At 38.8% G+C, this 26350-nt stretch overlaps 1 protein-coding gene across 2 annotated transcripts in view; it reads right to left on the bottom strand.

The window, feature by feature from the left end:
• The window catches only part of nfatc1 (nuclear factor of activated T cells 1), a 49580-nt gene that overhangs the window by 6026 nt on the left and 17204 nt on the right, over positions 1 to 26350 (bottom strand). Inside the window, exons 7-9 of one of the 2 annotated variants that reach the window (XM_079828477.1) lie at positions 14939 to 14994; positions 10950 to 11082; positions 7808 to 8446 (exon numbers count right to left, since the gene is read on the bottom strand). In XM_079828477.1, coding sequence (XP_079684603.1) covers positions 7808 to 8446; positions 10950 to 11082; positions 14939 to 14994 — 828 coding nt within the window. The remainder of the gene's footprint in view (positions 1 to 7807; positions 8447 to 10949; positions 11083 to 14938; positions 14995 to 26350) is intronic. The other variant, XM_079828478.1, reaches the window with a different exon arrangement.

The following is a 26350-nucleotide window of genomic DNA, read 5'->3' as shown; positions in this document are numbered from 1 at the left end:
GAGAGAGAGAGAGAGAGAGAGAGAGAGAGAGAGAGAGAGAGAGAGAGAGAGAGAGAGAGAGAGAGAGAGAGAGAGATTGAGAAGACACATGTGGCTGAAGGCGGTGGATTTCCTCCCTACAAGTGTCGCTCCCAGCCAAGACCAGGAAGCCTGCTGAGGAATTCCCTGCAAATGAACCATGGCCTTCATGCTCCCACTGCAAAACTGCCTAAGGGACTGAGAGGAGTCCGGAATGCTGACGTTCCCTCTAAACAATGAAGCCGAATCTGTCTTTCATCTCCTCATGAGGGGCGGCGCACCCAGCCTACCTGACCCTGGCCTGACACGGCCTCTTCCCAGGCTCCTGGTTTCTCTTTTTCACCAAACTGACACAGGATCACTCTCCAAAGACTAAAAGAACTACGCCTCAGAAGCACAGTCAGCTGACAAAACACCAAAATCTGCACTTAAATTTAACCTTGATATTCAAAATATCAGAACTCTAACCATTGATATGAAATCAAAGCCATTAAGGCCTGGAGGAATATTTTCACAGCCTTATAAATATTAAAATCCCGCAAGATTTGATATTCCCTTGGGTATAAGCCCATATGATATGCTACTGCCAGTAGCGTTCTGATTGAGTAGCACTAATATGTGAACAGGAAATGAATCAATGAGATGGTTGAATTATGGGGGAGAAAACTCACACATGGACGTGCCACACAAACACCACTCCATACTGAAACAATTAGGGACCTTTGACAGTTGGGAGTAAATTACGCCAATACATCTTCGTGAAAAATTTGGCGAGCACTGACAACTGCCATGGGAGTTTGGACATTAAAACGCAGGTCTCTTGAATCACTAGGATCCCAACTGTCAAAACAGAGGAGGTTGGGAAGAAATATCTGCACGACTGCACACGTGCAATAAAGTTTTATGGTGAGCGGGAGGCTAGCGAAACCATCTTTTCGATTCCAAAGACTACTGAATGAGTTGAAGGGACAGACAAAGGGTAAAATGTCCAAACCAGAGAGCTACAAGCAAATATTGCGGTTTGGTAAAAAAAAAAAAAGGAAGAAAAAAAAGAAGATATATATATATAACAGTTGTGCTGCTTCATATTTTTGTGGAAGCATGTGATACCATTTTTTCTTGGAAAGTTCAAAATAATAGCATTTATTTGAAACCGAAATCCAAAAAAAAAAATTCTTACTATCCCCACATTTTTGAACAGTAGTGTATACTACCATTCAAAGGTTTGGGGTCCATTTAAAAAAAAAAGTTTACACAGTTAAAACGGATAACATTGATAAACATGGATAAGAAATGTTTCTTGCAGTGGCGGATCCTGACATTAAAAATTACACATTTTAGAGCCAGATTTACTAGACAGGGCAAATTAGCGTGAGAACGCAATTCCAAAAAAGTGCAGATGGGAGTGGAAAATGTTGTGCATGATTTACTGACGACGCGCAAATTGAAGAACACAGACGCAGCGGGATCATTTGTATAGTAACCAACGCATTCTACCAAGAGCAGCACAAATTTTCGTCTGGCTTAAAAAAAGCTTTTTTTGGGGAGCGGTAAATAATGGCGCAAATACCAGTAAATTGACGAGCGCAAACCTTAGCAAATCATGTTGCATGATTTATTTAAATACTCTCCCCCCATACATTTTGCATCTTAAAGGGAAACTCCTACAAATGCATATGCAATAATGTCAGCTGTTTTAACGGTTTTAAATTGTACACTATATTGCCAAACGTATTGGGACACGCCTCCAAATCACTGAATTCAGGTGTTCCTTCACCAATCAATATTCTACAGTCAACTGGAAGTGGTATTATAACAAAGTGGAAGCAATTGGAAACAACAGCAAATCAGCCACGAATGGCAGGCCATGTAAAATCACAGAGCGGGGGTCAGCGCATGCTGAGGTGCACAGTGCTCAGAAGAACTTTCTGTAGAGTCATTAGCTACAGACCTCCAAAATTCATGTGGCCTTCAGATTAGCTCAAGAACAGTGTGTATAGAGCTTCATGGAATGGATTTCCATGGCCAAGCAGCTGCATCCAAGCCTTACATCACCAAGTGCAATGCAAAGCGTCAAATGCAGTGGTGTAAAGCACACTGGACTCTACAACAGTGGAGACGTGTTCTCTGGAGTGACGAATCAAGCTTCTCTGTCTGGCAATCCAATGGATGAGTCTGGGTTTGGCGGTTGCCAGGAGAACGGTACTTGCCTGACTGCATTGTGTCAAGTGTAAAGTTTGGTGTGGGGCTGTTTTTCAGGGGTTGGGCTTGGCCCCTTAGTTCCAGTGAAAGGAACTCTTAATGCTTCAGCATACCAAGACATATTGGACAATTTTAACTTTGTTGAAACAGGCTTAAAGGCAGGCCTTCCCTAACTTTTGGCAATAAAGTATATGTCACATTATTAATGTTTTTACTGTATTTTTGATCCAATAAATGCAGCCGTGGTGAGCAAAAGAGACTTTTTTCAAAAACATCAAAAAATCGTACTGACCCCAAACTTTTGAACGGTAGCGTATTTAAGTAAATCAATGGAACGTCTGTAAGATAATAGGTTATTCTCTGGTAATATTACTGGTAATACAACTATGTGAGTTCTAACTAGCCATGACCAATTGTGTCTTGGTCTAAAAACCTTTTCTGTGATGACGAAGTGTCTACTAATACTTTCGGCATTCGCCACGTGTTCGAATTGCACCAGATTCAGTACAAGCAGCATAACTTTGACTATGTTTACAGCTCCCTTGAGGTTTCACCTTACATTGACCTGATCATCCAAATCCATTTGAACTGTGCGCCTCCTTGGCGTGAATAACAGGACACACAGATTTCTTGTGAACTCATGCTTGGGAGGGCATGCCAAAGAAGAGAGTACAAAAGAGAAACGTGAACATATCCAAAGCAATCAAGATATTTATGTTGAGCAGAGAGACTCAAGGGATGCTGTTATTTTGAGCCAAGATGACAACTTACATTTGAAGAGGTTTCATCCTGTTCGGAGTGCTCATGGTAAATAAAGACGGCCTCAGTAGGTGTTGACACATGCACTAACATTTTGAAAAGACCAAGGAAACTTTGATTGTTTTCAAGTCTCTGTTGGTCAACAATTTTGGTTTGGGGTTTTGGCTAAGGATAGCAGCTAGTGACTCATGCACTGCGATGCTGCTTTTGTACACTGTTGGCTTGAAAAGAAAACTGTTAGCAGTTGCCATAGGATACATCTCAATTTGCTGCCACATTTCGAATGAGGAGTCTAATGAAAGGACTTCAACAAGTGATAAGTGACTGGATACACTATAATAAAGCTGAAATATGAGACGCTACTTAGGGCTTCATACCAAACTAACAAGTGTTTTTGATTTTAGCCTGGTGCTGTTTGAGTTGGCAAAGAATAGCCGAGACTTACTCTTCATAACCCGATAAGCTTAGCATGACTCAAGAGGTATTTCAGCACGTGATAAATGATTCAGAGTGAAGATGATGCATGAACCGAGTTTATAGAGTGCAACAGAGACGGTGTTCATGAATCGTTGCATTAGCCAGCCAGGGTTTTTATTAGCCCTCTGCATGGACAAAGAAATCTGGGCGTTAGATGCCATTTCCAGTTCAATAACATGCAAAAACAGTAGAGGATTTTTAAAACAATAGCTCAAACAGTAGGTGCTAGCCATGCCAAGATCGTGGGTTTGATTTACAGGGAATGCATGAAGCAGGGTTATTATCGTTAAAATGTAAAAATTTGAACTAAAGCTGAAATAAAATAAAACATAAATATTAGATGAAAAGCTAAATGAAAATAAGCACTAAAGTTACCAGCTGGAAATATAATGAAAACTGAAATAAAATAAATAAATTAAAAATAAATAGTAATATAGTTACAATTATAGTTAATAATAAACTGAAAATATTAAAGTAAAAGCTAAATCAAAATATTAATAAAAAAAAACTATAACAATACCAGAACAATAATAAAATAACCTTGGCATGAACTAAAAAAAAAAAAGGTTTACATAAAGCAGTGCAATTTACATTGGATAAAAGTGTCTACCAAGTGCATAAATGTAAATGTCTAAATATTTAAAACAAAACAATCCAGATCAGACCCGCTGAGGAAAGTGTGGCATGAACCATTCAGTGTCCATTCCACATTCCATTTAGTGGCTCTGACATTGAAATAAAAAGTTCAGAATTCTTCCTGATTACAGCCAATGACTATTTTAGCAACCAACTAGCATCATTTTATGTATCGTTCTGGCTAAATTAAAAAAATGAAGGCCTTCCATTTGTTCATAAACAAATAAATATTCTTTAGATTTTGACAAATGTACCTCTTGAACTCTGATATAAAGGTCTTGTATCTTTGGGATTGCTGTTGTGACTCTGACTGGGAAGTGAATATGTGGATGTGAGGTAATCCAAGAACCTGCTTCCTGCTGGACCAGGAAAAGCAGCATCTGTATCCGTGTGATAGAGCCCAGAGACCTGGCCCGCTCTCTACCTTCAGGAAACAATGGGGGGACAAGGAACTACCAAACAATTATCCCACCAGCACTGTTAGCCTCATTAAGGGGTCCGCAAGCGCCAAAACTCCCAGTAGTCCTAATTGTTTTAATCAGCAGAAGACAAGAAAAACAGACCTCGGGTCACCATCACAATCACTCTGGGATTTTTCATCTACGCAATGACCGACCTCATAATTGACTCACAAGGGTATATCTTCCCCAGAAACTATGCTAGCATGACCAAGTATCAGACCACAAGATGTATTTGGCCTTTGCTACAATATTAGCAAAATTACGACACCATTAGTCATCGACTTGGAGGTGACTACCGATGTCTAGCCAATCTCTTCTATTCAACTCTTGTGTAAGCACCTATCAAATTACATTAAAGAGATAGCCTGCCCAAAAATGAAAATTCTGTCATCATTTACTGATGGGTCCATACATTGAGCCAAATGGGTCCAGTGTTGTTTCAGAGCAAAAATAGTCATTTAAAATATCTTATTTTTTGCTCCACAAAAGAAATAAAGTCTTACAGGTTTGGAACAACATGATGGGTGGACTATTCCTTCAAGCAAACAATTAGGTCAAGACACCTTAAGAACTAGGACTAAAGTTTAAAATGCTAATCAGTTTATGGGAAACATTTCTATTGTTTATAGTCATAAATAAACACTGTATTGGGTGAAAAATTGTGTTCGCCATCTTGCACTATATGTTTCACAAGTCCTCACTGTACTTGCTCAACACTCTGAATGTTCAAACTGCTCACCACTCCTACATACATTTCTTAACAGGCTGAATTGGAAAGTTTGTTGTGGTTTCTTATGGGGAACCCAGCTCGTGGGTCACGTGGTGTGGAGCGGTTCCCGTAGTGACCCCCTCCTTTACAGCAGGATCTACTGCTTTGGCTCGGCCCGAGCTGGATCGCTCTTCCTGGCAGCGCTCAAGCCACAGGCTTGCGTCGGCAGCGGCCAAGTCAGTGTGCTTTATTGCAGTGAGGCCCCTCAAAGCTTACGGCTGGTGAAGGCCAGGAGCCAGGCTCGCAGCCAGCTTTTGTAAGAGTTTCCATGAGTAAAAGGGTTTGTAACCCCTCCTCAAAGAAGCAAAGGAAAACAACAGAAGAACCATATCAGAGGAAAGAGTGAGCAGTAAATGAAGACTGAAGTATTGAATAAGTGGTTGGTTGTGAAGTTTGAAAGTACCTTCATCACACTGACAGCTTATTCAAGTATATAATAAGAAGTAAGAACATCTTCAATGATAATAAGACAACTAAAGCCTCGGAAAACCTCAATACTAGATACGTTGACAGCCGTGCATGATGGACGACGGTTTTGTGCTTGTAGAAAAGTGCCTCTGTTTCAAATCAAATTAATGAGAGTGGTTGACAAGCTCCCTGAATGCCACACCTGACAGAGTCCATTAAAGCTGCAATCTAGAAGAAATGCAATCCGAACTTATGACACAGGGAGCCGTGTTAGCGCTCGCTAAAACGTGTTATATTTTGCCAGGGGAGAAATGACAGGTAATAATTTTGACAAGCAAAACCATAAAAAATCCCGCTCTCACTCCATGCATAACTACTTGTCCATGTTTCCGCTTAGTTTAAGCAGTATGGACTATATTTCAACTGCTCGAATGAATGAAGACTTAAGCCTCGCCTGGAACCCAAAGAAACCACTATGGCATCCGTAATCCACTATCCGACATCTTAAACTCCAAGGAAGGATCTTAGATCGCTAGCATGATGTTTGTTGTCTACAGAATGATTTAAGACAATTTTCTTCACTAAATTAGCATATAGGAGTTTTAGTTGTGCAATAGTGTTCTTAGGGCAGCAGGAAGGAAGCCCTAGGAAGACTTTGGAGAGAACAAGGTTTGAGAAATACTGATGGCCTGTCACATGTTCTATAGTGTTGAAAATCTGTGGGTGGATGGTGTCCAGATTATTTGTATATCAGCATGATACAAACTAAATGACAGTGCTGAAAAGTGACCTCCTGTTGGGCTTGAAGCCCCATGTGATGTTTCAGCAGATCTTTTCATAACCACTGAGGTCTGGGTCTCTGCAAATACACTAGAGAGCCATTTGTCTCAATGTCTGTACACCCACAGACCGCCTGATGCATATTACACATACAAATGGACAGTACTTTCTCAATCTGGGAAACTCTAATCTGATTGGCTGATTTTACACAAAGGGTTTTTTAATCAGTCGGCCCGGAAAAAAGTTGTGTATATAAGGATGAAATATTAACTGGATTTGCCAAAGTTTGCCAGGACAAATTAAAGCAAAGTATGCAAAGGGTGCTACTTGGGTATCATGTTGTACTTACTGGTGCACTTTGGAAAAGACATATTCAATTTAATTAAAAATAGCAGTCCAAGGCACTCAAAGAACGATTTAAATGAAATAAGTCTTTGTTGGATTTGTTAGATGGCTATAGAGCTAAACATTCAGACAAAATAATCTAGAGAGATTTACATGCCATAATTACATTTTAAAATATATTAAATCAAAAATAATATTATTTCACAATATTACTGTACTGTATTTTTGATCAATTAAAGTAGATGCAGCTTTGGTGTGCATAAAGCCTTACTGACCCCTACTTTCGAATGTTAGTGTATTCCTTTTCGTTTGATGCTTTGTTTGATTTTTGTCTGTGGAAAAAAATTTGATTACTTTTTACACGCAAATATTCTATACACATTTTTCACCATTTTTTGTCAAACTGTTCTCGGATGCTGTTGTTTCATTTATTTTTTCCATAGCGGCCTATTATTGTTGAACTGTGATTTGTTGTATTATATGTCATTCAGATAGTCTCTTTCTGTCTAAATTGGCGGTTCTGGGCCAGAATAAGCTGTGATGTAGATCAGACGTTTCGCCATTTAGTCAAAGGTCTGGCTATGACTAGAAAACCATTATCTATTAGCTTTTATGATTTAATAGACAGATCTAATGTTAAAATTCTTCCATCTGTTGAATGTTTCTTCCACAGATGCTTAAAATTTAACATAAAAGTTGAAGGGAAACCAATGAAGTCATTCATTAACTTTCCAGTTAATTTAACTTGCTTCCCCGATATATTAAACATCATGGAACAGGGCCGCTGTCATTGTGGCAGTACGGTTAGCACTGGATCTTAACAGTCTTAATTTTGAGAGGGAGCACTCAGGCAAAAACATCAAGCAATTAGAAACATCTGTTGGGCATTACATCACCAGACTACGATGCAACCGGTGACTAAATTTCGCTTGCATATTGCGCTGTCACTTACCATCATCTAGGTACATTTGATCCAGTTCCTGTGGTTCCTGCTTGATGCTGACAGCCAGCATGGCGGGGGCGTCTTCCTCCTCGTGTAGGAGAGGGGAGGACCCGCTCCTCACCGGTCCTTTGGTTATCTGAGCCGCCAAAGCAGAGGCCTCACTGGTGGCCTGTGATTGGGCCAGACTGTGGCTGGGAGTGAAGGGGAGTTCTGGTGCGGAGTTTGGGGTGGAAGGATGGGACCCTGGAGAGGATGCGGCGCTTCCTGTTGGGTAGAGCATGGACTGCGGGTAGCGTCCGGGTGTGGGCTGGATGGTGGAGACGTGTGGGACTGTAGGAGACTGGGGGCCCAAGTTCGATCCCACTGATAGGCACTTAGTGGAGATGTGAGGTGGGGAAAGATCCTGTAGTTTGGGGCTGGTACTGGGGGAGGACGAGCAGGACAGGGAGGTGGGCTTTGCCGCAAGTCTCTGAGGGCTCGACGCGAATGAGCCCGTCACACAGGGCCTTAGTTCTGAGGGTATCATGGGGGTCATCGCCGGGGGGCTGTAGTAGGGCTTCGGATGCAGCGCCAACCCAACAGGATGGAGCGGCGCACATACCTGGGGGAGGTCGTAGTCGTCGCGCGGCTCTGTTTTTATGGTCGGAACTGGGGAGGCGAAGGCGAAAAGAGAGCAAAGAGAAAGATCAGATGAAGAAAACGGGGGGAAAAGAGAAAAACTAATAAAAACACGTTCCGGGTTCATGTGACTTTATGCGAGCTAGCGCGAGTGAGTGGGTTTGTGGCTAGGATACCCACAGCGAAACAAACATTCTCATCAATGAGACTATGTGTCTGAGGCTACACGCTCCCGCCCAACTTAAAATATTTAAAGAAAGAGGGAAAAAAGGGATGAATCATCACCACAAGAGCCTTCCAGCTGCTTTCGAAAATAAAAGGGCTATTTTTTTTGGATCTGCCCCCAGTGCTAATACCATATAAGCGTGCATTATGAAATATTTTACTGCTACAGTAGTTTCACATCCACAGCTTTACAACAAAACAAAAATTCAGAGTGTCATTTTAAGATGCGATCTCAGGTTTAAGAGAGCCAAATTGCCAAGAATTGGACTGAGACTGGATTAGAAACAGATCAGCAGATCCTACATATCGAGTGCATGGAGTTCAAACTAATAGTGAGGTTGCCCATTTTTAACATATACACAAAGGTGCCTTTAAAGAGATTTTAAAGAAACAAATGGAGTAGTGTGTGGTATACTTTCAGTTCATGTCGTTTAGCTTCTGAGGCCATCTCTATGCTTATGGCAAAATTAACTTGTACCAGATTTTGATGTTTATTTAAAAATTTTTATCTTTCTCTTTCGGGGAAAAAAGCCCAACAATATTGATGTTATATTTTTGCCCAATCAGATGCTCTCTAGAATGAGAATGTCCCTCCCCCAACACAATCTTCATCTGACTAGCAAACAGCGAATCATGACTGTTATGTAAATATAAGCCTTCCTATTTCAAAAGGAAACGCATAACTCCAGGAAAGTCACTACACTTAACCCCAATTTCACAAAGTCATCCATGCCTTTTTTGTTCTAAACATCCATTTCTTTGTAAGCATTAAAAAGCCTGATAATGACTAGCTGAAACTACAACTAAAAACTACCTCATTGGTGTTTCTTGATGTATTTGATTCTGGTGAACAGATGTTGAGCTACTGGGGAGAATTCATCTGTTGTTGACAAACTCTTCATCCTCATGACGTTACATTTTTCACCTTTTAACTTCTGGCTGCATTTCTCAACAGACTGTCAGCAGCAGTTTATTTTTCTTCGGCGATGAGACATCCCTCACACCAACATGCCTCCACAGAAGCCCTGAAGTTTTATTTTGCATTCTGTCAACAATACAGAGAAAAAGGGGAACTCTCTGTGCCGCCCAGATCGACCGCAGTTTTAAAATAGTGCCTAGACACCTATTTTAAGCCCTAAAAGGGGAAATGAGGCTTCTAGCACATGACTATACAGGCAGGCAGATATCTGTCACTCTGCCTCATGTTAACCCTAAAAACCATCTCAGATGATTCAGATTTTTGTAACACTTACCACTGAAGCTTATAGACTCATTATGCTAAAGAGGAACCATTTGTCATTCTGGGTTAATATGAAATCAGATATAAATTTCATATTTTCTTTAAAATAGAATTAGATAAATGGATGTCTCTAAATCTCCTCATCATGATCAGAATAAAAAGTGTAATATTAACACTTATTATAAGCCATATATCAGGTGTCTGCAAAAGTTTTACAAGGGATCCACCAATTAGAGCACAATTTTTGCAAAAACGTTTAGCTAAAGGTTTCATTGTTTTTCCCACGATAAAATGCATAAAGTACATTTTAGGTACATACATTAAAATTGTATGTACAAGTATATGAATCTAAAAAAAGATGCAGTTAAAAATAAATAAATATTATAACAATAATAAAAAATATATATATTGTTGGGGTTCTTGGCCGTGGCCCGAAGATTTCTGCCCTAAAAAGTAGCTTAAACCTTTAATGTATAAGTATGTGACTTACACATCAATAATAATTTTATAAAAAAGATACACTTATTAAAAAATAATTATTGTTTTAGAGGTTTTTGGCCTAAAAACCTCTGCTCTAAAAGACAAGTATTCATAAAATGGCTGGACAGATTCCCTGGATCATATTTACAGCATCTAGTCTAAAAAAAGACAGTACTGCAGTGTGAGTGGGACGTCCTGCAGTTGCAGTGCCCACACTTCAGGAGACAGGGCTGGGACAAGCTGGGTCTGACTCAAGCCTTTGAACCACCCACTGGTTACGCACACTGGGCCTGAGGGAATTAGCGGTGGTTAGGACTTTTCAGATGTCAAGTCTTTTTTTTTTTCACCTGGCAACCAGTCTGGATTTGAATAATAGCATTCACATACTGGACCCCACCCTGTCACTGCCCTTCCACTGCTCCCGGAGCAGGTATGGAAAAGAACAAATTTTATGGAAATGCTTTTAACAAAGAGAAAACTAGCCACAATTCCATCCACTAAAAAGGCTTCATAATTTCTTTTGAATTAATTCAGTCAGATTGGAAAAAATAAAGTGTAAATTAAAGGGGGCAAGAGGCCATTTTTTACCGTTTGTGGGCAGGTATGTGAAACGCTGGTACTGGCTTCTCTTCCGTTTGCCATTGCACACGTAGAAATTCACTTGAACTGGGTTGGATATTCTTTGGTTCCGATATGATGGGACTTCCACAAGCAAAGCCACCTGAAATTCAATATATGAACAATTTCAGTCAGTTGATGTTGCAGTGTTGGGCTAGTCAGGATGCTTTTTATAACACTACAAAGCCACTGCCTGGGTTACTTCTAGTTCTCTTGAATATTAAGCGGAGACAGTAATAAAAAAATATATATTTAACACGTATACACCAATAATCAGTTAGAATAGTTTCCTCAGGCATTTTAATGAAAAAACAAACTGTTTCTAGATACCAAAAACCTTAACAGCAACGTCTCCATTATTCAACCTCACACCATGTGCAGCGTCCAACAGCCGCACACGCATCCAGCGATTGTGGCTTTGTGAGCTCGGGGTAGATGAGGTTCAGACAAACCAAACTGCATACAGCAGACAGTGTTATTTTTGCGCTTCTCACCCTGAATGAGAGAGTGTCCGGGGACTCCGTCCAGACAGTTTATTTCCCCAGTGCGTCTCCCCTCTCTGTCTCCAGACACCACTGAACTTTTGACCACTGAATCGTCTGCGATTATAACTACAGTATGAGAAAGACAGTTTGACACTCCCAGCACCTATCTCCCCCAACCTCTTTTCCTCCACCCTGAGATGAACCCTGTGTGGCTGAGAAGAAATTGATGGAAGTGCTGTACAGTAGCCAGAGAGGAAGTCATCAGTCTTCTTGCAGGTTTTAGAACCATGTGCAGGTGAGCTCCCAGACTATTTATATTAGCACATCGCCTTAGCCGCAGAGCAATGCCAGACCAAGCACAATGTGTTCGAGAGAATTTCATCTATTAGTCTGATCTGCAGCTGTGCTCCGGATCCTTGGCCTGCAGCGAACTCCAACTCTACTTTGTAAAAATTCTGATTTACTTCAGTAAAAATGTACTTAAAAGTATTAAAATGCAGACAACACACCCATTTATCTATCTATCTGTCATTGACAAACAATTTTACTTTTGTAATGTGACGCATTTCTGAGTGAAAAACATACTCAGTGAAAAAGAGTTAAGGCTATTTAGGTCATTTGGCGGCCTAATCTTGGTTACACCCCCAAGCAGTACTTTTCTATGAAGGTAAAAGGCATTCAGTTCTTTATGGAAGCTTGTTTACAATTTAAAAGATAATTGCAACTTTTTATCTCACAATTGCGAGATATAAAGTCAGAATGTTGTGATATAAAGTCAGAATGTCGTGATATAAAGTCAGAATTGTGTGACAATGTCAGAATGTCGTGATATAAAGTGAGAATTGCGAGTTATAAAGTCGGATTTGTGAGATATAAAGTCAGAATTAAATGACAAGCTGGCAATTGCAAGAAAAAAGTCAGTTGCGAGTTTATATCATGCAATTCTGACTACATCTCGCAACTCTGACTTTATACCACACAATTCTGACGTTATATCACAACATTCTGACTTTATAACACAACATTCTGACTTTATAACACGCAATTCTGACTTTATATCACAACATTCAGACTTTATATCACACAATTCTGACGTTATATCACAACATTCTGAGTTTATATCACACAATTCTGACGTTATATCACAACATTCTGACTTTATATCACGCAATTCTGACGTTATATCACAACATTCTGACTTTATATCACAACATTCTGACTTTATAACACGCAATTCTGACTTTATATCACAACATTCAGACTTTATATCACACAATTCTGACGTTATATCACAACATTCTGAGTTTATATCACACAATTCTGACATTATATCACAACATTCAGACTTTATATCACGCAATTTTGACTATATCTCACAATTCTGACTTTATATCACAACATTCTGACTTTATATCACGCAATTCTGACTTTATATCTCACAATTCTGACTTTGTATCAGGCAATTCTGACTTTATATCACGCAATTCTGACTTTATATCACGCAATTCTGACTTTATATCACGCAATTCCGACTTTATATCACACAATTCCGACTTTATATCACGCAATTCCGACTTCTTTTCTGAGAATTGCGTGATATAAACACAATTGCGAGAAACAAAAGTCAGAATTGCGAGTTTATATCTTGCAATTCTGACTTTATAACTCGCAATTGCGACTTTATATTACACAATTCTGAGAAAGAAAATCTGAATTGCGAGATAAACTCGCAATTACCTTTTCTACTTTTTATTCTGTGGCGGAAACAAGCTTCCATAGTTCAGAGACTGAAATCTTATGCTTGCAAAACAATAATGAAATCTCAAAACGGTATCAAAAATGATCTTTCTTTAGCTTAAATCATGCTAAAAAACAAAACAAATCTGTGTTTAGGCTGGTCCAGTTAATGCATATGTAAACTAGTGTTCATAAGAAATCTTTCTTGAGCGTTTAGAATGATTTCTGAAGGCTTATGTGACACTAAAGACTGAAGTAATGATGCTGCAACTATAATAATTTTTGCAATATTATTGCTTTTACTGTATTTTTGTCAAATAAAGAGACTAGAGGAAACAAACTAGCAAAAAGGATTGGATGGTGAAAACTGGTGATTACATATTAGAATTGAGACAATAATTGAGAATTTATTTGGCTGACCTTATTGAACATACAGTATTATTATTTATGAGATTAGAGAAAAAAATATAATAATAATTTGCATTATAAAAATATAATAATAACACTGACTGAAAGGCAAAAGCCGACCTTTATTTTCAAACACCAAATTCAAGGAACTATTTCAAATGTTGGTGTTTAAATGAAAAAGTATTGTAACATTAAAAGAAAATCCTGCTTTGTGAAAGGACAAACCAACCCAAAAACTGCTCCAAGAATGTGAAAAAAGGCAGCTGACACAAGACAGCATGGCAAACTAAAAGAGCCATGTGGTTTAGACTGTGTGAGAAAATGGTTCACATTAAATAAATATACATATACACACACAGCCGGGCGGGGAGGGGTAGAAATCAAAGGCGTCCTTGTAAAAAAATTGTCTAATACATTAATGCTCAATTCAAACAGATGGTCCCCATTCACTCGCTGAGCATTGAAACCAGGCGTGGAGGCTCTCATAAAGTTATGAACCAAGAGACACCAGACAAAGGCTAGCTTTCAGGGAGCTTTTGGCTCCGACAAGGAAGAAACAAACATTAATTCATCCTAAAAAAAATATGACAACCATAGAGCTCTCTTCATTTTATTATGAACACATGAGCTCAGACAGAAGCTACTAAAATTTAGCCATAAATTTTAAGGAATTTTAGCTAGCTCATTTTTTGATAGCGAGACCCAAACTCGCACTTGAAAGTTCTGCCGAGAAGCAATTAAAGAGTCACTACGCAATTATACATTCTCTTTACGAGAATCTACAAATAAAATGGTAAATAGCTGGCGCGTTTTCCCTTTAATGCTTTGATTAGAACATTCTATCACATTCCAGAGCTTTATTTAAACTGTTTCTTAGCTGGACAATACTGACAGTTAAGACCTTTAGAATGGGTTTTATCCAACAGTCTGAGCTCTATGGATGGACACGTGCAACCTAACAAGTGTGTGTGGTGAGGGGAGCAGGTGCAGTGTTCACACACAAACACAGTCTAATCCCAGAGTCTAAACTGTGGTCCCTGAGCTCTCGCAGAAAGAATCTTCCATAGAGAAAACAAGGAGCAGGTTTGCGTGTGCGAGTGTTGTGTGTTTCCTCCCGAGAGAAGAGAGTAGGGCTCCACACATACATTATATCCGCTTTACACACGAAAAAACAACCTGTTTACCTCAAACACAACAATACAACAAACATTTCTTCGTTTTAAACTCTTTTTGTAATACAATAATTGATATACTTATGCAATTGTATTCGTAAAATTCTCGAGATTTTATCTTGCTGCCTTTAAGTGTAAAAAAAGCTGCAAGACTTACCGATTTGGAGGATTCTCTGTTGACTTTGGCCTCCATTTCCCATATGTGATGGCCATCTGCAAAAAATAAATTAAAAAGACCAGAAATTTATAGCCTATTATTAACCATTACCTCACAAATGTGAAGGAATACACAGAGTGAGCTTCAATTCAGAATAGAAGAGAAATTTTAGTTACAGTTGATGATTGAATTTAACTTTTTCTACAAATATATGGCTGTATTTTATATTATAGTTAAATATTAAAATGCCATAAAACCATGCATAGTTAGTATAGATAAATAAACAGATTTATCAGATTTTTTTGTAATGAAAAAAAGGTTATATTAAATATTTTTTGTGGATTTTTGGTGCAAAGTAGTGTCACTTAAAATGTCAGTATGTAATATGGCTAATAATATTTCCCCATAGTTTTCCTATTCAGTCTCTCATAACCTATTTAGTACCACTTTCCTTAAAGTTTTTAATATAATGCACAACAAAAGTATAAAATGCACTATAAAATAGAAAGTGTAATGCATTAAAACACATGACAACCAACCAATTTCATATCATATGGCCTTTTAACTTTGGTAACAATTATTCATAAAAGGATATAATGCATTATAACATACATTATGAATATTTTTATAATGCATTATACATAAAGGTTTAGTAAAGTAAGTGTTACCGTATATGCTTCTTTTCTTTTTTGTTTTGCTTGTGTAGTTCTTGTTCATATTATTAAAGAAAAGAAAACGTGATTTTGGTACTGTGTTGAGTCACCACTGGACATCTGGGTCCTGAGGCAAGACCAGTTGGGACCCGCTGCCGTAGACAACATCAGTATAACATAAAAGAGGCCGAAATCCCAAAAGTCTTTCGAGAGCTATCGCTATACTGCAGTCAGCCTTGAGATTACATCATGTCCTGTCTGCTTCTGACCCGCTTGGGCAGATGGGGGGCTGATGCAATCCTAATGATCTTACCATAGCCAAGAAGTGTGTGTGTGTGACGTGCTTTTGCTATGGAGGGACCAGTCGCTTACATCAGCCCCTTGTGGAATCTCGCAACTCATGACAAATAGTGTCTGAAGGGTCCAATAAAAGGCCTGGTAAACTCTGCTTCAGATAATGAGCAGCGGCTGTTTGGCTAAAGAGAGTGAGGCGCGCTTACACGTCACTCTGTCCTTTCTCTCAATCTCCAATCTCTTCTCATTATAAAAAGTTTTATTTAACTATTTTCAGCCTCCGGTTTTTTGACGCAAACAGGCTTTCCCACACAAACGTTTGGGAACAAAAGACATATTAAGGTCTCATTTGCTATTTTTAGTTAACACATCACTGAAAAGACGTTTTTACTTAGACCGTAAAAGCAGGAGAAAACCGCAGGGTAGTTTGGTCACAGCAGCGACCCGCTAGGGCAAACCACAGACGCACACTTGAAAACAAAGCATCATTGTGTCTAAGAAAGAGTAAAAGTAAGGAAAGGAAGCTGAAGAAAGGAAATTCTTCTAATATTATCTAGAACAATAGACAACGTATCTTTTTAAACTTTCCATTGGCTTCTCTGCTGTCATATTTTTACATAATTGCATATTGCTATCATACATTTCACATTGATGATGCTCCTGGGTTTAAACAGAATGCAGTGGAAAAGACTGTATTGGTTTTCCATGATAATTTTCGATGACAAATATGCTCCAGTGAACCCCGAAGACTGTATTCCTAGACATTGAGTGATTTATATATACCACTGAGAAAGATCAAATGTATTGTTCTCACCTCTGTGAAATATTTATAAGAGGTCTCAGGCTTCAAGTCAGACAAATTGCTTGTCAAGTTTTAAGACAAATGACTTGTCAAGTTCTCATAATGTTACTCAACAGCATATGCAACGAATGGGTAATCGAGTGTCAGATTTAGAGGCGCGCTAACAATACTGTACTAATGTCTGATTTCGATGAATCTGGCATCGGGGGTAATTTTCCATCGGAGGTTCTCAAACTACTCCAGACATATTATTCAGACTTTAAAGATGGAATGCTGAGACTATTTTGATTGCATTTTAAAAGAAAGCTTAGACAGTGGGGTCGAGTTTTCGTGGGCAGACAGTGAGGGCATCCCTGGCTAGTCGCGCTGTGGTCTGTGATGTGGTGGAACGGTCTGTCATTACTGCTGGAAGGTAATGCGATGCTAGAGGGAACCTCCATTGCCACTGTCTCCTTCTCTCTCTCTTTTGCTCCTTCTCTTTCTCAGATCAGTTTCATGAAGTTACCAACTCTATTATGGTCAAATTCGCCTATCTACAGTGATTTTACGCCACATCAAAGTGGCATATATACAGTTGTTCACACAGACTTTATGATTCCATTTTTCTAAATGACATATATACAACTGGTAAGAAGTAACTAAATAAATCTAGAAGATGAACTGAAATTATGTTTCCAAAAAAATAAACTTGGGGGAGCCAAATTGACCAAAATCACTGTCTGTCTCCATCAGTGATACTATTTCACCACTAATACAAACTCTTGTATATGATGTCACCACTTGGATGGGGCCCCGAATTATGGATGGGGGAGAGAGATTTTTTTTTTTCTTCAGATATCATCTTTACTATAGACTTTCCTCTCAACCTCAGTTCATTGTAGGTCTTCAAGAAACAACTATTTTGGAAAAAAAAGTTAATATTTATATCATTTGTGCTAGATATTGTGTGCAAGAAATGGTCTAAAAAGGCAACAGAATTGTTTAAAAACTGTAAAAACAAGTATAAAAAAATATTACAATGTTAATATTTACTTTTACTGTATTATTATTAATATTATTATATAATTATACATTTTATTTGAATAAACAAATAAAAAATTTTTATGTAATATTTTTTTGTACTTGCATCAATTATTCTGAATGTTTTGCATACATTATATAGCATGCATTATATTTGCACATTGTTCAGCAAGATGTGAAATATCTGATAAACTGAAGAAATACTTTAATCAACTGATTCATTTATTTCAATTAGTAAGGCAGCATGGCCTTTGCAGAAAGACAATGCCAGAATGCCATACCAATCCATTGCCAATTCCATAATAATAAATTCTTATATTTGTCATAATCATGATCAATTATTTTTGATCAGTCACTGCAGCCCTAGAAAAAAAGAGCTAGGGCTCCCTTTATTAACTCTGTCCCAAATGGTACTGTAAGCACTTGTGGTCTTCCTACGAGGCCGCACTTTTATGATGTAACCCCACTTTGACTGTCGTGAAGACGTCTGCTGTGGAGCTCGCTTCAGTGCACATCAAGGGCACATCAGCCGCAAAGAGGGCAATCGCGAGCACCATTATGAAAACTAAAATGACAAATGGAACACCCTACAGTCTGGTGGATTTCACGATCACGCAGCGGCCATTGTAAGCTCACAAGACACTAAGTGCAATTCAAGTGTGCCATTTGGGACAGGGTCATTTTATGCTTTCTCTTACTCTCCTCATCTCTGCATAGGTGAAACCTTTTCTCAAAGCCTTCCCTCCAGTAAGATCTCCTTAAGTACTAGTGCAGGACTGTGTGGAGCATGTGGTCATAAGAGCTCTCATCTCCACTCTGATTGAGCCATGTGAGTGGAATACCTGCCCACTCTCACTACGCTGAAGAACTGATGAGGACACGGTGTACTTCATCTTGATGAGGTACTCAGAAAATCCTCTTGCCTAAGACTGAGCCTTGCCTTGACCACGTCATATCAGACTACTTGCTCAGAGAGAAGCATCCAAGACCTTACTAATAAAAATCCTGAACTATTTCACTTAAGAGCCAATGTCAACCTGACATATTTCAAACACCAAACTTTAACGAGATATTACATGTGGTGTTTGTATGTATAAAGCTTTGTGCTGGGATTTAACAGATGCTTGCCAGGGCATTGCTATGCATTTGCTAATGTATTCTGAGTGGTTTTCAGCACATTGCTATGCTGTTGCTAGAGGTGTTGATTACTGATCCAAGTGAAAAAAGCCCATCCTAAGTCTCTATGATATTCTTGTCCCTAGACATGGCCTTTAAAGGGATAGTTCACCCAAAAATGTCAATTCTGTCATCATTTACTCACCCTCAAGTTGTTCCAAACCTGTATGAGTCTCTTTGTTCTGCTGAACACAAAAGAAGATATTTTGAAGAATGTTTGTAACCAAGCAGATAGAGCAACCATTGACTACCATAGTATTTGTTTCCTTACTATGGTTTTGAAAAACTTGAAAAAAGGGTGAGTAAATGATGACAGAATTTTCCTTTTTTTGGTGAACTATCCCTTTAATCACACAATTTTTGTCAACCAGGTGAGGAAAGTCTGCAGTCCACTTCTACACATTGAAGTTTAATACTTAAAGGGAAAGTTCACACAAAAATGAAAAGTATGTCATCATCTACTAACCCTCATGTCATTCCAAACCTGTACGACTTTCTTTATAGATGTTTTAAAAGAACGTTTCACTGAACGTTATGCAGGGTCCATGAGTCCAAAACAACACTGGACACCACCAACTTTCACTGATATTAAATATCTTCTTCTATGTTCCACAAAAGAAGGAAAGTTATACAAGTTTGGAACGACTCATGATTTTTAGGTGAACTATCCCTTTAAGTATTAGGTCTTAGCAAATACCTCTAAAAGAGCAGAATACCACTCAAAAGCTAACTTCAGAAGCCAAGTTTCTGGATCAGCTTGCACTTGTCAAACTCCCCCTAAGCCCAGTTCAGAATCAAAAGCCCTGTTGTGTTGTTGATTAGGGAGGGCCACAAAAAAGAAATTTTAATGCCCCAGGCGGATGGGATAGTAGGCAGTCAGGGAGCTGGGTGGTGGTAGTGCGCGTCCAAAAGCCTCCCTCAGACTGTTGTACTGTAAACACACACAGATGCGGCAATGCAGACCTGCTCGACCACAGCGTTGTGAATAGACTCCCTTGTCCTCCTGCAGCGGAGAGCGACTCCCCCCTCCTCCTCTGGGCAAAGGGGATCAGCGTATGGCACGAGAGAGAAAGGGGAGCTCAGGCTGGGATGACCCTAATTGCAGATGCTCAAGCGAGCCAGTTTTCCAGAACGTGCTAATGAACAGCAGCTGTGGAGTCTTCAGGCAAGTAGCGCTGCTCTTCTATGCCACGTTAAAACGCTACAATGTGCTTGAAAAATACCCATTTTCATTGCGTTTTAAATGAAAAACAATAAAAGCCATCAAATTCTGCCAGGCCATTGTTGTGGATGGTCTGTTTATAAATGTCTAATATTATTTTTTTTGTTGCTCCTTAATGAGGAGACAATGCAGGGATTCCCTGAGGCTTGCGACCACGAATGGTTTGTTTGTGAGAGCGCGCCATTGTTGCCGAGGGTTGTTGAGGACGAGCCAAACCTCAGGGCTCCTTCACACGGAGGTTATTGTTCTGAAGTGTGAAAGGCGGACACCCACATGAGATTTTCATTCACGAAGCTTCTCCAGAACAAACTCATCTCAAACAGAAGACCCATAGAAACGACTTGCAACTAACAACAGTATTAGTGATCTCTGTGAGGGCAAGCAGCACTATTACTATTGCTAATATGGAAGGTTAGGGATCTCAAAAAACGATTTCTTAAAAATGTACTGCTGTGTCCTTTGATAAAGATACTATGACTATGATGGTTTAAATTACATTAACTTAATTATACACCAGTTAGTACCAAACAGTTTAAAAAACTAGTTCTGTAGGCTATATGATGACAATTGATAAAATACAAATTGAAAATAGGGCTTTTCACACTTGAAATAGTTAACCCTAGCTCATTGTAAACCTTGGGTAAACAAATTCCTGGGTTCTCTTGATTCACGTGTCACATTAATCATAATTTAACCAAGTTTAACAATTAATCCCGGGTGTCGTTTCACACTGTACATTCCTAAACCCAGGGTTAACGCCCTTATTAGTATATTTGCAGTGTCTGTCACTGATTGGACGAACGCTGCATGCAATATGTTTACTCAAAGGCTCTGACATTGTGCATCCTCGTATTATATATTGCCAACTGTACTATCAAGTTTATACTATCTTTTCAGACTATAAAGGTAAGAAAGAAAAAACCTCTCTTCTTTACTACAAAGGGCTTTTCACATTACGCTTAACCCTGGGTTATCGTCATTCTAAACCCAGCTTTTAACCCCAGGTAAAGGAATGTTTCACACTTGTAATTTAGAAGCGGGGTTGGCACTGCTTTTAACCCTGGGTTATAAAAACTTGCTCCAGAGCAGGGATAGCCCCACTTTTGCAGTGTTAAACAACACTGTATTAGAATGTTAAAGCCGTCGCCTCGCTTTTTTTCTTATCAGTGCCAAAGAGACTCGAATAACTCTGTCGTGCCTTTGTTGACTACATTCTAAATAAACTACAACATAATATATTTCCTTTGTCCTGTTGCTCTCTCACATAGCTGAAGCTCATTCATTATGCTGGTCATTATGCGTTCTTTTGTTCTCTCAGGTCTGATACCCAGCATTATTCATGATCTTTCACACCTCCTCGCATATGGCCTTTGTAAAGAAAAAGTGTCTTACAAATTGTAAATGAATATATTGTTTTATGTGAATGAGTAGGCTCAATGATTCTCACATCAGTTTGAAGCAAAAACTCTAGGCAACAACACCCATTAGTCAAAAGTCTTGTGGACACATATCTATTGTGTGTTTTGAGGCCTTAATTTTAAAACAATTGTTTTTGTTTTTTCAAAAAACACGCGTAAACATTATTCTCTCAAAAATACATGCATGTACATACATGTTGCTCAGGTATTATGGTAGCCCAGTTTGGCAGAATACAGTGTAATTACACTTTTGCCATTAATGTTTTTATGAGCAACTGAAAAAAGCACAAATGTCAGAGCATGTCAAAACTTCTAAAGGACCCCAAAACAGCTCAGACTTCAGAGGGTTAATATAACACTGCAACAGACAGCCAATTGCATGCCTCATATTCACATGCTTTGAACAGTCACAGAAAAAAATATGAAAACATGGTGACAGAAAACATTTAGAGTAAAGAAGAGACCATCACATTCTTAGCTTTATAGTCCGAAAAGTTCATTCAGGATAAACTTGATACAATGGCAACTGGCAATATATAATATGAGGATGTGCACTGCTAAAGCCTTTATGTAAACAGATTGCGTGATGTGTTCATCCAATCAATGACACTGACAGCGCAAAAATTAATGTTAACCCAGAGTTTAGGAATGTACAGTGTGAAACGGCAGCTTATGAATACCTTAATTGTTAACCAATGTGAACTGTTAGGCAAGATATCTCAGGATTCTGTTTACTTGGGGTTTAGAATGACCCAGGGTTAACTATTTGTCATGTTTTCTGTCACCATTTGACATTGTTCAAATTCAAACTCTGAATGTTCATACAATGTGCAATGTTTCTGTTACTGTCCAAAGCATGCATGTGAATATGATGCACGCTATTGGTTGTCCGTTGCTAAGCACCTAGTCATAACATTCTAACACTGCATCGTTTCACACTGTAGAAGTTTGGCAATGCAATGCGGGGTAATCACCGCAAGAACGGTGCTAACCCTGCTCCGGAGCAGGGTTTAATAACCATGTGTAAAATTACAAGTGTGAAATGTTCCTTTACCGTGGGGTTAAAAGTGGGGGTTAGACCCGGGGTTAAGCCCCTGTGCAAAAAGTGGAGTTATTTATCAGAGTATCTTTCTGCAAGTTACATTGTTATGCCATAAATGGTGAATGGCTGCCTTTATGAAGGAGTCACTGAATCGTTGCTTCAACAGTTTCTTTCAAAATCACTGATTATTTCAGTAAAAATGACTCACGGTTCAGTGAGGGAGTTAGTTGTAACTCAGTAGTGACAAGCTGGGAACAATTCACTGACAGAGTGAGTCTGATTCAAACCACTAACTCATGAGTGAGTTAAAGAATTATGTGTTGACGTCATACGCCGTGAAGAATCACAACACTGAAGTCGAGCATTTGGGGTTAAAAAGTATATACATACTTTTTTATTATTGAAAATGACCGATCGTTTCACTAGATAAGACCCTATTCCTCAGCTGGGATCGTGCAGAGCCTCTGAAGCCCTTTGAAACTGCATTGATTTGGACCTTCAGCCCGTTGGTTGCCATTGAAATACATTATATGGAGAAATATCCTGGAATGTTTTCCTCAAAAAACTTAATTTCTTTTCGACTGAAGAAAAAAAGACATGAACATCTTGGATGAGATGGGGGTGAGTAAATTATCAGGAAATTTTAATTTTCAACTACCCCTTTAAGGCTAATTCCCACTGCACCAACTGACACGACCAATGGTGTCAGATTATACCCAAAAGATCGATTCCAAAAGTGGATTTTAAATGCTTGTCGCAAATTTTAACTCTATTGCTGCATTTGTGCCCATTTTAGAGGATTTCTGGAGTTACTGGGAACCAAAATAATTCAAATCAGTATACTTGTGTAACATACAGAATGGGTGATGTATTTAAAATGTGTATAAATTACCATCAGACTGTTCACCATATGATTAAGCACTAAGAATTTGGATTAGAAAGTTTTTATAGACAAAAGCAGAGACCAATATTCACCTGAGCTGTCTGGAACCACCCATGAGTGCAGACAGACCTACTTCAACTAACTGTTCAAATGGAGACTGACTCACACGCACAGGTCTATACCTGGATAACTTCATCTAATGTGTAAGAATAAGATGCTCCAGGTCAAAGCACTGGCATGTGACCATGCAACCTCTGAAGACATTATCATATGCACTCACACACCAATGCACAAAGAAAGAGGGGAAAAAGAATTTTAAGTGGTTTTGCAGCTGAGCAGGCAGTGAAGTCCAGTGAGTCCAGATGTGAAAACGCTCCTCTCTCATGAGGGAGTTTCTTTGTGTCTGCTTCTTTCTTTCGCTCTTTTTTTTGCCCTCTATTTTCTCTTCTGTTAGGAATCCCCACTGTTCCGTAACACCCACACACACACACATATTAACTGTAACACATCTGGATCAAGCACTCATACACAAACACATAGCCCTTTTCCAGTCAATGGAAAAATTTTCGATTTGAAGAGGAACCACCATAGATCACAGCCCTGGCCAGTGTCAAATAAAGATAACAAAAACATCATTAAGTTCTGTTGTTACAAATTTGCATACAAAGTCAACAAGCTGCTTCACCACTGACACTGTGAGCTCTCCAACACTATTAACCTGATATGCATCTGAGGATGCCAACTTAAAGAACTTTAAAGTTGAGTAATCCTTCTCTCTCCTTCTTCCTCTCTGTCCACGTCTACAGAGAAAGAAAAGGAGATGTCTTATCTTTAGTCATCAGCGTGTGCCAAAATGAAGACTTCTCTGAGGTGTCTGATTATGTCTAGACTAGACAGTGAATTAAAATTAGTAGCATACACATATTAATCACAGATGACTCTGATGTGGATGGTGCACAGATCATTTCTGCAGACACGTTCATACAAAGCGGCTTGCAGTACACTTATGCACTGAAGTCTTAATGACAAGGGATCAGGAGCTGAGCAGCTACTGCATTAAAGACTTTATTAATCGTGAAATCTTATTATTCTATTCTATTCTATGGCCAACCCATCCATCCATCCACCTACAGTTGTAGTCAGAATTATTGGCTCCCCTGGTAAATATGATGGCTGTAAAAAATAAATCTGCATTGTTTATCATTTTGATCTTTCATTCAAAAAATTTGCAAAAACCCAACCTTTCATTGAAGTAAAAGAATGGAATGTGTGTTTGTGTGGAGGGGGGTGTTAGGGTCTCAATGAAATAAATGTTTTTTCTCCAAAACATGTTGGCCACAATTATTGGCATCCCTAGAATGTTTTATGAGTAAAATATCTCTGAGGCATATTCCCATATCTTGTTCTTGTTTCACAGGAATATAAATACAAAGGCTAAATTCCCTTAATCATCCATCACAATGATTAAAACCAAAGAATATCGTTTTGATGTGCAGCAAAAGAATGTTTCACAAAACAGAAAGTGGCTCTAAAATAGCTAAAGCATTGAAAATCCCCATATCCACTATTCAGGGCAATAATCAAGAAGTTCCAATAAACTAAAGAAAAACTAAAAAAAACTAAAAACTTATGAATCTGCCTGGAAGAGGACGTGTCTATATGGCCCTAATGCACCGTGAGGAGGAGAGTTTGAGTGGCCAAAAACTCTCCAAGGATCACAGATGGAGAATTGCAGAGAGATTAGTTGAGTCTTGGGGTCAGAAAAAAAAAAAAAAAAACCTACACCCCCACACCTACATGTTGTTTGGGAGGGTTTCAAGAAAATTCCTCCTCGCTCATCCAAAAAAATCCAGCATATTCAATTGTCAGACACGACTGGAACTTCAAAAGGGACCTGGTTCTATGATCAGACTGGCTCTATTTTTTAAACTAAAAAAAGAGCTTTTTGGCAGCAAACCCACCAGATGGATTTGGTGCAAACAGGGATAAAAAGTACCCCAAACCCATGGCATGGTTAAATATACTGTTGAATCTTTAATGATGTGGACCTATTTTTTTGCTGGAGGTCCTGGACATCTTGTTCAGATACATGGTATCATGGATTCTAGCAAATACCAACAGATAACAAATCTAAATCAACATACAAATGTGTCACTGAGCACAAAATGAAACTTCTGCCATGACCATCCAAGTCCCCCAAACCTGAACCCTATAGAAAATGAAGTCAACTGAAGAGAAGAAGCACCAACATGGACCTGGTAATCTGAAGGATCTGGAGAGGTTCTGTATAAAGGAATGGTCTCTGATCTCTTGTCAGTTGTTCTCCAAACTCATCAGACATTATAGGAGAAAACTCAGAGCTGTTATCTTGGCAAAAGGAGGTTGCAAAAAGTATTTAACAAAATGGTGCCAATAATTATGGCCAACGTGTTTTGTAGAAAAGCATTTATTTCATAATGTGATTTACCCCCCACTTTCAATTCTTTTACTTCAATGAAAGGTTAAATTTTTGTGATTTTTTTTTAATGATAAACAACGCAGATTTATTTTCTACAGCCATCTTTGATCATATTTAATAGGGGTATCAGCAATGCCCCTGTAACCACCCATAACACCATGCAGGTTATCTAGCAAGTAGCAGCTGCCAAGCAGTTAAAAAAGAACACAATGAAAACCACATAGCTTTCCTTAAAGTTCTTAAAATCTCTCTTCAAAACGCAGTAATCAAAGTTCTAAATAGCCTTCAACTTTCAGACAATGCTTTTTTGAACTGACATTCAAAGTCTGACACTCTACTCTACTCTACCTCTACTCCTACTACTCTCCCCAGCAGATAGACACAATTCCAATTGAGTATTCGGCTTTACTTCTTCAGTAGTGTATTACCAATCAGTTTTAAATG

Source organism: Gobio gobio (assembly GCF_949357685.1).
Source record: "Gobio gobio genome assembly, chromosome: 11".
Taxonomy (NCBI): Eukaryota; Metazoa; Chordata; class Actinopteri; order Cypriniformes; family Gobionidae; genus Gobio; species Gobio gobio.
The sequence above is the reverse complement of the archived record's forward strand: the minus strand, read 5'-3'. Positions and strand labels throughout refer to the sequence as shown.